Source organism: Arachis hypogaea, chromosome 13 (genome assembly GCF_003086295.3).
Source record: "Arachis hypogaea cultivar Tifrunner chromosome 13, arahy.Tifrunner.gnm2.J5K5, whole genome shotgun sequence".
NCBI lineage: Eukaryota > Viridiplantae > Streptophyta > Magnoliopsida > Fabales > Fabaceae > Arachis > Arachis hypogaea.
In genome coordinates, this window is record NC_092048.1 from 29,122,106 (window position 1) to 29,133,821 (window position 11,716).

An 11,716-nucleotide genomic window follows, 5' to 3' on the forward strand; every position below is an offset into this window, starting at 1 on the left:
TGGTGGTGGTGAGTGTGGTGGGAGGTGGTGGTGGTGAGGTAGAGGATGACATGGAAGTGAGAGGTGGTGATTTGGTGCCAAGTCATCAATTTTGTTATCCATATAAGCATTTTTTATTTATAGAAACGTGATCAATTAATATTTGAATTTTTTGTCAAACTTTTAAATTTTTTGGGGACTAATTTGCCTTTTGCGTCTTTCAAAGTATTTTTTGTGAGCATTTAAATCTTTCGAGTATCAAATTAGTAGTTATTTTTATTTTTATTTTAAAAAATTAGTACTAAAATTTTTTAAATTCTTAGAGGTAATATATGGATCTGCTATCATACCTACCTTGTCTAACCTTGTCTTTATAACGAGGTAAATCGAGTTATAAATTTTTTATCATTTTAAGTTAGAGATGTTTTTTTTCAATAATAAAAAGCTAATTTTAAATTTAATTTAAAAATAAATTTCACATGTCCACAATCTACATATTACATATTGTAGCTAAATAAAATGAAATACATTAAAGGTCTAGAACTAAATGCTTCATTCAAAATTAGTTATAGCAAGATTTTTGTAGATTTTATTTTTTCCAAAATTATTATAAATTGCAATAAAAAAATAGAAATTTAACTTTTAACAAAAATATAAAATACCTATTTATTCATTCAACAAGACCATATCACAAAATATGTTTGATGTTTATTAGAAAATCACAAAAGTTCTACTAATTCATATAATAGTCTTTTCTTTCAATTTAACCAATTATTTATTTATTTTTTCAAATCACAAAAATATTTAACAAAAAATTCTAAAGATATTTAACAAAAAATTTTAGAAAAAAAATTGAAAATTAAAAAATAGAAAATTAAAAACAAAATATTATGTGGTGTTATCTTTTTGTCTTTAACGAAGGAGTTGCTTAGCTGCTGGCTATTGCTATTTGATGGAAGGCTTTAACATGAAATAGAATCTGTTGCAATTAAATAGATTACTAAAAAAGAGATCATGTCAAAAGAAAGGAGCAGGTGAAAAAGAAGAAGGCTAAACAAAACACCAAAGAGTTAGAGACCGAAATATCTAGTAGTAATATAGGAGACAGAGTAGGTGAAGTAAAAAATTAGAGAACGACTAAAGGTTAAATACTTGAGGTAACTAGACAACAATGTAGATGAAGAATGAACGAATAAGTAAAGAGTGAGAGACTAGAGTGCATAGTATATACTGCTAACGTGTTACTAACTTGCTATATTATTAATTTGTGATTACAATTGAAATGAATATAATTAGAATTATTGAAAAGAATATGGGCCACTGAAATCGGAGATAGGCTGATTATTAGTTTGAAAAAGAAAAGCAAATCGGCAAGCACTCGCAGATCTCAAATGCCTAGTACAATCCATCTTATTTGGTAAGTTAAACGGGTTGCGACCCATTTGCTATTTTTATAAATTTAAGGATAGAGTAAACTACCATTTTTACTCATAAAAGAAGAAGAAGCTAACATTACTACTCATGAAAGATGAAAATTAAAGTTATACCCATGATAGATTAGTTCCATATGACAAAACTATCCAAACCTTAAAAACTCAAAAATTCCAAATTATCTTTGTCTCTCCCATTAGCATCATCATTACATTACTCTCTCTCTCTCTCTCTCTCTCTCTCTCTTCATCACCACCGTCAGTAACACTACCAATACCTTCTTTCACCACTACCATCACCACCAACGCCGCCGACTCCAAGATGAAGGTCATCATCTATTCAAATTCTCATGACTGAAGAAGCTCTCACCCACTTAATTGTTACGACATTCAATATTTCAATTCAATTCAATTCAAATAAAATCATGGATTCTTCTTCTTCTACACCATAGAAACAACAAGACCTTCTTTCCATGTCAATCAATCCTACCACCCCCACTTCAGCCCTCATTCGCGGCTACCATATCGCTGGTGATATTGTCGATGCGTCTCTTGCCATCGCTTATATTGCGTGCCTCTCACGATTGCTTTTATCTTTTGAGCCTCTTAGTCTTGTTGCCACCACTCTACTCTCCTCGGTAGCCACGTTCTGCCGCCACTTTGTTCCTCTCTCCGTTTGCTTACTCTTTATTCTTCTCTGTTTTGGCAATACCCAAAAAAAGCTACTCTAAAACGATTTTGGAGTAGTTCTAATTTTTCATTAAGAAAAAAATAAAAGAAAGTATCTAAATCACAAACGATCCCTTTCAGCTCATATGACTGGGAATGAGTTCCGCTTCTTCCTTTCGTGCGAGATTAATCTCCCTATCACCTTTCGCGCCACCTTTTTAAGGCCATTTGTCCCTTCCTAACAAATTCTCCAATTCAAGTTCAATTTATCAAACTTCACCAATATTACTAATTTGAGTTTGTTCGGAGTTTTATTTTTCCTTTTTTTATAGAGAAAAAAATTAATTAAGTAATACCATGTTTGATTGATTTCTTGAGTTTGGTGATTGTATGTTGTATAGTATAATGTAGTAGAATATTGTGAATTGGTCCTGTTCTATGATTTTATTTGAATTGAATAGAAATATTGAATGACATAATAATAAAGTGGGTAAAGAGCTTCTTTAGGCTTGAGAATTTGAATAGATGATGGCCTTTAGCTTGGAGTCATCGGTGTCGGTGGTGATGGTGGTGGAGGAGGAGGGTGTTGGTGGTAGTGGTAATGTTACAAGCGGTGATGAGAGAGAGAGAGAGAGAGAGAGAGAGAGAGAGAGAGAGAGAGAGAGAGTAATGTGATGATGATGATGATGGTGATGGTGATGGTGATGGTGATGGTGATGGGTGAGATAAGGGTAATTTAGGATTTTTCGATAATGTTTTAGGGTTTGAATAATTTTATCTATGGAATCGATTTAATATTAATTTTTGTCTTTTATGGATAAAAAAATGTCAGCGTTTTCATCTTTTATGGATAGAAATAATAGTTTATTCTTTAAAGATATGATTGTTTTTTTCTTTCTAATCTTGCTTATGGCAACATATATGTACAAAGGAATATAGAGATTTGTTATTCCTAAAAGGCAAATAAAAAATGAATGATTTAAGTAGCAAAAGATTTTTTTGAACTTAGAATAGCAAAAAATTGATTTATTTTCTTTCTTTTATTGCTATTTGTTGTTTTTTTTATTTATTGGTTTTGACTTAATTCTAAATATACAAATAATTTTGGTAAAAATTATACTGTTGATCTTGCTTGCAAAATCAAAGTGTTAACCGAGTTATATCTTCGGAGGCTGGGCTTCCAAATCTTGAGTCCGAGCTTTTCCTTTGTATGGTGATGTGAAAGTATGAGCAATGAAGAGGAGGGGAGTGTACCTGCAAAGGCACTCCGAAGCTTAAGTCAGTATCTTATTTTATTCGAAATTTACCCTAAAAGAACATTTTACCTTGCTTTATATATGGTCGGCCATTGGTCCGTTACGCTTTTGTCATTTTAAGTCGTTCACCAAGAGTGATAACGTATTTCTACTTTCATAACGTTGTATTGTCGGTTATATTTGACTGTCTTACGACTCATGAAGAGATGAGTTTATAACGGACTATGCCGAGTTTATAGCAATTGAATGGTGAGTCCTTAACGGACAAATGCCAAGTTATAGCTCGTGAATGATAGGTTCGTAACGGGTTATGCCGAGTTATAGCTCATTTATTATGACCATATCACAGCCCCCAAGCTTAGCCTGGAGAGTTTTTAATGAAGCAGGTTGAGCTTATCGAGGAGTTATAACTCGGTGGGAGAGTTTACTGAGTGAGCCCCTAGTTCAACATAGTTCATTTAAAACTTCTCTATGCGTGACGTGGATAGTGGGGCTTTGTTTTGGTGAGGAGAGAGAAAGAGTAATTGTCATTAAATTTTCTTATCTTTCCAAAGCAGCTGCGTCCTTTGATGTGATTGATGAAGCAGTTACTTTTTCAATGTGGTTAAGTTAGTGGTTTGGAAGCTTAGTTGCTTATCCTTGACCCTTGGTGTTTCTCCTTTGAAAAGAGAATGAGTAAAAGAGGTATGCATGATGTTTCTTTTTGTTTTGTAACTTATCATCTTCTTCTTCCTTCTTTGTTTTTTGCTTCTGGGTTGGGTAATTGGGTTTGAAAAAGAGAAGAAATGTAGGATTGACTAGTCCTATGACTGGGTTATTGAGGATGTTAATGGGTCGTGTATCTCTGTTTCGGGATGATGCGGCTGTAAGGGAGATTGATGTTGGCAGAATCATTAGGCCTGGGTCTGGGGTTCACGTCGAGTTGCTGCCATGTAGCAGTGAGGATAGGGTTTACCATAGGGGGCAGGAATTTGAGTATTTTTATATGCATGGTTGTGTGTTGGAAGAACTGAGGGTGAGGCTGCCATTTACAGAGTTTGAATGTCAAGTTTTGAAGCAGCTAAATTGTGCTCCTTCACAATTGCACCCTAATGGTTCGGCGTTTTTGCGTTATTTCGAAATATTGATGGAATTTCTTGAGGAAGATCCTTCTGTGGATTTGTTTTTCTCTTTATTCCAAGCCAAAGGAGTTTGGAAGGGGGGTTGGGTTAATTTAAATAGTACGCCTGGTTTTGGTATCTTTAAATTGTATAAGTCTTCCTTCAAGGACTTTAAAGAGATGTATGTTAAGGTGAGGAATGTTGAAAAAGAGTTTCCATTTTATATAGATGAGTTTTTGGCTGAGAGGTTTCCACTTGGGTGGTGCTCGGAACCTCAGAATATACTTGGGGCCGAGGTCATAACCCTGAGGAATGTGTGTATTATAGAGTTTTTGGTGGAACAAATTGATCAGAAAGATTTGATCTCGATGTTTGAACTGTTGAAGTGGGAGGAGAATAGGGCTGCTATGGTAGATTATATGGGTGAGTTGTGTTTATGTGTGAATGAGTTATTTTGTGTACTTTTGAGCTTTATTGAGTTGCTGTTTTGTTTGTTTGGATCTACAGGTGGTAAATATCCTGGGATGTCAGCTGCTTCACTGAGGTCTCGTTTTAAGAGTAAGAACCTAGAGAAGGAGGTGTCGTCTTCCAATCGTGAAAAAGGTGGTGGAGCTGGGGAGGTTAATCAACCTCGTCAGGGGCGGAGGAAGGTGATTGCTAAGAAAAGAAAATCGAGTGTGGTTGATTTGTCCGAGGATACTAGCGACCGAGAACAAAAGGTTTCTTTGGAGGAGATTCAAGCTTTTGTTGGGAATCAGAAAAAGCTGCATGAGATGACCGAGCATAGTGAGGGATTGACTGTGTGGGGGAAGGAGTATCCTTACATGGCTGTTGCCGATGAGCATTGTCAGTCTGAAGCTGACGTATCATTAGCTAATGAAGTTGGAGAGGTGGCTGTTGGTCAGTATATGCAGGTGAAGTCATTTTTTATTGTGTTATGATTGTTTATGTTTGTTGGAAATTTTGATATATATATATATATATATATATATATATATATATATATATATATATATATATTGTTTGTGTTTTTGTAGGTGGTTGGTTTGAGGTTAGCTAGTTTAGGTCGTAGTCAGGAGTTGAAGCACAAGAAGGTGTTGGTGGAGGACAAGGAGGTTTTGTTGTTGAAAGAGGAGTTGAGTAAGTCTAAGGGTTCTGTTTCGGATCTTCAGAACAAGTTGGCTGAAACTAAAAAGCAATTGAAGGAGACAAAAGAGAACTATACCAATGATGTGGAAGATTTGAAGAAGAAGGAAGCGAACCTGGCGAGCATGGAAGCTCGGCTGATTGAGGTGACTGTTAAGCTTAAGGAAATGGAAAAGAAGAAGAGTGATGAGATCTTAGATTCGTTTGTTGAAGGTTTTGAGAGGGCGTCTTTGCAAGCGAAGTTTCTTTTGCCTGATGCTAATCTTTCTGAGCTGGACCCTGGGAAGATTGTCCGAGATGGCAAAATGGTTGAAGATGATGGTGTTGCCGAGGATAAGGCAGAGAATGTTTAATGTGTTTATTGTAATTTTGGTTTTTATGTGTAGTGTTGTTTATGCTTGACTGCTTTTTGAAAAACTGATGGGTGAATGCTATTTGGTAGTTGGTGAACAATTTGATAGCTATTTTGTAGCTTGTTAATAGAGTTTGTTTGAGTTGTTGTTAATTTGTGGCCGATTTGGATTTTAATTGTTTCATAGGCCGCTGCGTAATTGAAGGGAATTTTCTGTTAAGAATATTCCTGACTGCCGATTTATTCTCGGATTGAAATTAGTGGAGGATATTTGTTATTTTGTTTGAAATGATAGATGAAACTGTATGTGTGATTGTTATTGCAAAAGCAAACATTGCAGTAATGTATTGAGAAGACTGTTATTAAGGGGAGTGAAGTAAATCATATACTAGTATTGGTAATCCTTTGGATACAAAGGTTCAGGTAGGCCAGCCTCGTTAAAACCTCTCCAAGCAAAACCCATTGGGGATAAAATCTTGGTAGTAGGAAAAAGAGTACTAGCTTGTCCCTGAATTTTAACTATAAAATTTCTTTAAGGAGGCTACATTCCAAGTGTTGGGTAGGACTGTACCAGTTAGAGTTTCGAGTTTATATGCTCCATTGCCGAGGACTTGTGTGACTCGATATGGTCCCTCCCAGTTTGCGGCGAGCTTGCCATGGGATGGTGGTCGTCGGGCGAGTTCTGTCTTTCGAACGACCAAATCTCCTTTGTTGAATGTTCGGCTTTTTACCGATTTATTGTAGTGCCGAGCTATTGTTTGATGTGCGGCGCGTTACCTTAGTGTTGCTATATCTCGGACTTCTTCAATGATATCTAGTTCGGTGCGCCGGGCTTCATTGTGGTCGACGAGCTGTGTTCTAATTGAGCTTTGGGAGATTTCTAGTGGTATCATTGCTTCGGAACCATAGACAAGTCGGAATGGTGTCTCTTTTGTTGATGATTGGGGGGTTGTGTTGTAACCCCATAGGACTTCAGGTATGAGGTCGGCCCATAGCCCTTTTGCGTCATCCAGCTTCTTCTTAAGTGCGTGCAAGATCACTTTGTTCACCGCTTCTGCTAGTCCGTTCGTCTGAGGATGTTCAACAGAAGCGAAATGCTGTTTGACTTTGAGATTCTGTAAAAAAGATTGGAACTTTTGATCGGCAAACTGGCGACCATTGTCAGTTATGATATGATGAGGAATGCCAAAACGGCAAATAATGTTCTTCCAAACAAAGGATATCATTTGTTGTGATGTTATTTTAGCTAACGGTTGAGCTTCGATCCATTTTGAAAAGTAGTCAATGGCGACTATTAGAAATTTTACCTGGCCCGGCGCCGTAGGGAACGGGCCGAGGATGTCTAGTCCCCATTGGTGGAAAGGCCATGTGACGTCGCTGTGATGCATATCCTCAGCTGGAATGTGGATGGTAGGGGCGTGCTTCTGGCAATTTATACAGGCCCTGACCTTGTTTTCACTGTCTTGCTTCAGTGATGGCCAGAAGAAACCAGCGCGGAGGATTTTGGATGAAAGGCTCCGAGCTCCTGTATGTGTTCCGCAGATCCCCTCATGTGCTTCTGACAGTGCTATTTCTGCTTTGGATCTGCTGAGACATTTGAGTAAAGGATGAGTATATCCTCGTCTGTATAAGGCTCCGTTAAGTAGTGTAAAAAATGTGGCTTGTCTTCGGAACCTTTTGACATTTTTGACGGTCTCTGGAATGTGCGATGTTTGTAGATAAGTTATGAAATCTGTTCGCCAATCACTTTCCTGAGTAACACTTAGCACTTTTGTTAGGTCAATGTTAGGAGAGTTTATAGTAAATTGATGCAATGTAGATATCTTGGATTGAGTACTGCCGAGCTTAGATAAAATATCATCTCTTTGATTTTGTTCTCTTGGAATGTGTTGTATTTCAAATTCTTTAAATTGTGAAATTAAATTTTTGACTAATAATAAATATTTGGATAGAAGGGGGTCTCTTACTTGAAACTGGTCGTTTACCTGTTGAACAACCAACAAAGAGTCACAATATATTTTGATTGTGTATATTTGAAGTTCTAAACAAAGCTGTAGTCCTGCGACCAGGGCTTCATACTCGGATTGGTTGTTGCTAGCCTTGAAAGATAGGTGTAAGGAGTGCTCGAGTACAGTGCCATCTTCGGCTTCGAGTCGTATTCCAGCTCCACATCCTTCTTTGTTGGATGAGCCATCTATGTATAGAGTCCAGTGTTTTGTGTGGTCCTCCTCCGATGGTATCGTAAGTTCTGCAATAAAGTCGGCTAAGAACTGTGATTTTATTGCCCCTCTGGATTGATATCTGATGTCGAACTCGGACAGTTCGATCGACCACTTTATGAGTCTTCCTGCAATGTCTGGCTTGTGTAGGACTTGTCGTAGTGGGTGGTCTGTCTTGACATTGATGACATGACTTTGAAAATAAGGTCGGAGTCTTCGTGCTGAGAAGACTAATGCTAAGGTCAGCTTCTCTATTCTCGGATAATTAAGCTCAGCGTTGTGGAGTGTTTTGCTGACGAAGTAGACCGGTTGCTGAATTTTGTTTCTTTCTATGACAAGAGCCGAGCTTATCGCCCAATTAGTTACTGAAAGGTATAGAAATAAATGTTCCCCTTGGAGGGGTTTTTGTAGAATCGGCGGTTGCGAGAGATTTGTTTTTAGTGTGTTAAAAGCTCTCTCGCAATCGTCGGTCCATTGGAATTTGTTTTTCTTTTTAATTGTTTGAAAAAAAGGATTAGACTTCAAAGCTAAACAAGGTACAAATCTTGATAAAGCAGCAAGCCTTCCTGTGAGGCGCTGGACTTCTTTGACAGTCTTAGGACTTGTCATTTCCAAAACTGCTCGGCATTTGTCAGGGTTTGCCTCGATACCTCTGTTTGTTAACAAAAATCCCAAGAACTTACCACCTTGTACACAAAAAGCGCATTTTTCTGGGTTCAGGCGCATGTTGTAATGGCGTATCTGGGCGAATATTTCTGTTAGGTCGTCAAGATGATTGTTGCCGACTTTTGTTTTGGCGACCATATCATCTACATAAACCTCAATGTTTCTGCCGATTTGTTTGGCGAAAACTTTATCCATAAGGCGTTGGTAGGTCGCCCCTGCATTCTTTAATCCAAAAGGCATAACCTTATAACAGTAGTTTCCGAAGTCAGTAATAAAAGCTATTTTACATTGATCGGAGGGGTGCATAAGTATTTGGTTGTACCCTGAATATGCATCCATGAAACTTAAGGTAGCATAACCGGAAGCGTTATCTACCAAAGAGTCTATGGATGGTAGGGGATACGAGTCTTTTGGACATGCTTTGTTTAAATCAGTAAAATTGACGCACATGCGCCACTTACCATTTTGTTTTCTTACCATAACCACGTTGGTGAGCCAGGTGGTAAATCTGATCTCTTCGATGAATTCGGCGCTTATTAGTTTTTGTGTCTCCTCCAAAGACGCCTTTCGCTTTTCGTCGCCGAGTTTTCGTTTCTTTTGTTGCACTGGCTTTGTAGACGAGTTTATAGCCAGCTTATGGCTGATGATTTGCGGGTCTATGCCGGGCATATCCGAAGGTTTCCATGCAAAAAGGTCGGCTTGATCTTGTAGGAAGGTGGTGATGACTTTTAATTCTTCCTTGCTTATTGACCTACCTACAAAAGTGAATTTGTTAGGGTCGTTGTTGAAATAAACCTTTTGTAAGTCGTCAGAGGGAGTTGGCCTTTCTCGGAAATCGGCTCTTGGGTCTAAGTCGGCGATTGCCGAGCTTTTGTGTGTGAGGTCGATACTGTTGACTTGTTGTTTTGAATTATTTTGGAATTTCATGCCGATGTTGTAACACTGCCGAGCTTCCTTATGATCTCCATGGATTGTGACGACATGATCGTCCTGCAAAGGGAACTTAACACACAGATGAACTGTAGAAACAATGGCGCCGAACTTGTTTAAGAAAGGGCGACCAAGGATAATGTTGTATGGACTGAAGCAATCTACTACTAAAAATTGTATATCACAAGTTTTTGAAAGAGGATGCTCACCCAGTGTGGTTTGTAACCACACTGACCCTATTATTGGGACTCGTTCGCCGGAGAAGCCGACCAGATCTCCCCCTGTTGACTGGAGGATGTTGTTACTGAGCTTCATTTTTTGAAATGTGGAGTAGAACAAGACGTCGGCACTACTTCCGGGATCTAGCAGTACTTTTTTTACCAGTAGGTCTCCCAACTGAAGAGTTATAACAACGGGGTCATCCAAGTTCTGTATACTAGAGATGTAGTCTGCTTGTGTGAATGTGAGCTGCGGGAGTTGTGTTGGATTTTGTGTGTCACTTTGTGGGCCATCTAACGAGCATATTGATCGGAATGACCTCTTTCTCGCCGAGTTTGAGGAGCCTCCACTCGCGTATCCTCCTGAAATATAATTAATGATTCCTCGTGGTTTTTCGTAATTGTTCGCCGACACCTTCTCTTTTCCTCGGTATTGTTGTTCAGATGAGTCTTCGGTCCTGGAAGATATGGGACGTTTTTGGATGTGACCTCCGATGTACTTATCGAGGTGACCTTGCCGAGCTAAGCGTTCCAAGAGGTCCTTTGCTATTACACAGTCATCAGTGGTGTGGCCGTGCTTTTGGTGGAAGGCACAGTATTTTGATTTATCTGCGTTCTTAGTGTTTTGATATGTTCCGGCCTTTCTTGGTGGTTTGATGAGTTTTGAATGTAGAATCTCTTTGATGATGTCCTCTCGCTTAGTATTAAACTGTGTATAAGAGTCAAAACGAGGGGTTAGTTTAAAACTTTTCTTACTAGTTGGAGTTTTATCGTCGTCTCTGTAGGTTGTTCTGTCAGATTTCCGAGCTTGTCTGAGCTCCTCGATATCGATTTGTCCTTTTGCTTTTTTCCGGAATTCGGCCAGGGTTTTTGGCTTTGCTATTGCAATGGTTTCTTGGAACTTTCCAGATCTGAGGCCGCTTTTAAGTGCGTGCAAATGGACTTCTGGGTGGAGATCAGGTATGCTGATGGCTATTTTAGTGAAGCGAGCCATATAGTCTTTCAGGCTTTCGTTCTGCCCCTGCTTAATAGTGTTCAGATAGTCAGAGTCATGCAAATATATTGCGGATCCGGCAAAGTGCTCTTCGAACAGCTTGGCTAGTTGTTGAAATCGCGAAATAGAACCTGCAGGTAAAGCACACAACCAATCAAGTGCAAGGCCGTCTAAATAATTTGGAAAACAACGGCATAAAACAGTGTCGGATGCACCGTTAACGATCATTATTGATCGAAACTTCTTGAGAAATTTCTTCGGGTCTCCGAGGCCATCATAAGGTGTGAGGGTTAGTGGTAGAGTGAATCTCTTCGACAACTCGAAGTTCATCACCTCCTTGGTGAAGGGTCCCACAAGATCATCAGTTCCTTCTTTTTCATCTTCGGGGTGAATTACATCAGCTCGGATAGTCTCCGAGACATGAGAGGGTGAGTGATGCTCATCATCCTCTGGTTGCTGGTGGTGAGCGTCGTTGTGTTCCGTCCGAACATGGTTCAGTTCGGCGATTTGGGTGGCCATTATTTGGTTTTCGTCAGCTATCCGCTGATTGGCCTGCTGTAGCTCGGCTACCATCCGCATGAGTTCGGATATTGAAGGAGGTGGTGCGTCAGCCATGGATATAAACAGAAAAAATGGGACCAAAAGAGAAAATTTTATATCTTCGGCCCTACGGTGGGCACCAATTGATCTTGCTTGCGAAATCAAAGTGTTAACCGAGTTATATCCTCGGAGGCTGGGCTTCCAACTCTTGAGTCCG

At 39.0% G+C, this 11,716-nt stretch overlaps 1 protein-coding gene across 1 annotated transcript; it reads right to left on the minus strand.

The window, feature by feature from the left end:
* Positions 1-6,705: 6,705 nt before the first annotated feature.
* Positions 6,706-11,574, minus strand: LOC112733238 (uncharacterized). The gene has a single exon (XM_025782128.1). The coding sequence runs from the start codon at positions 11,572-11,574 to the stop codon at positions 6,706-6,708; it is 4,869 nt and encodes a 1,622-aa protein (XP_025637913.1).
* Positions 11,575-11,716: the final 142 nt, after the last annotated feature.

Bases quoted from the DNA above. Each gene is read 5' to 3' on its own strand.
- LOC112733238 (XM_025782128.1), bottom strand. From the start codon at position 11,574: ATGGCTGACGCACCACCTCCTTCAATATCCGAACTCATGCGGATGGTA.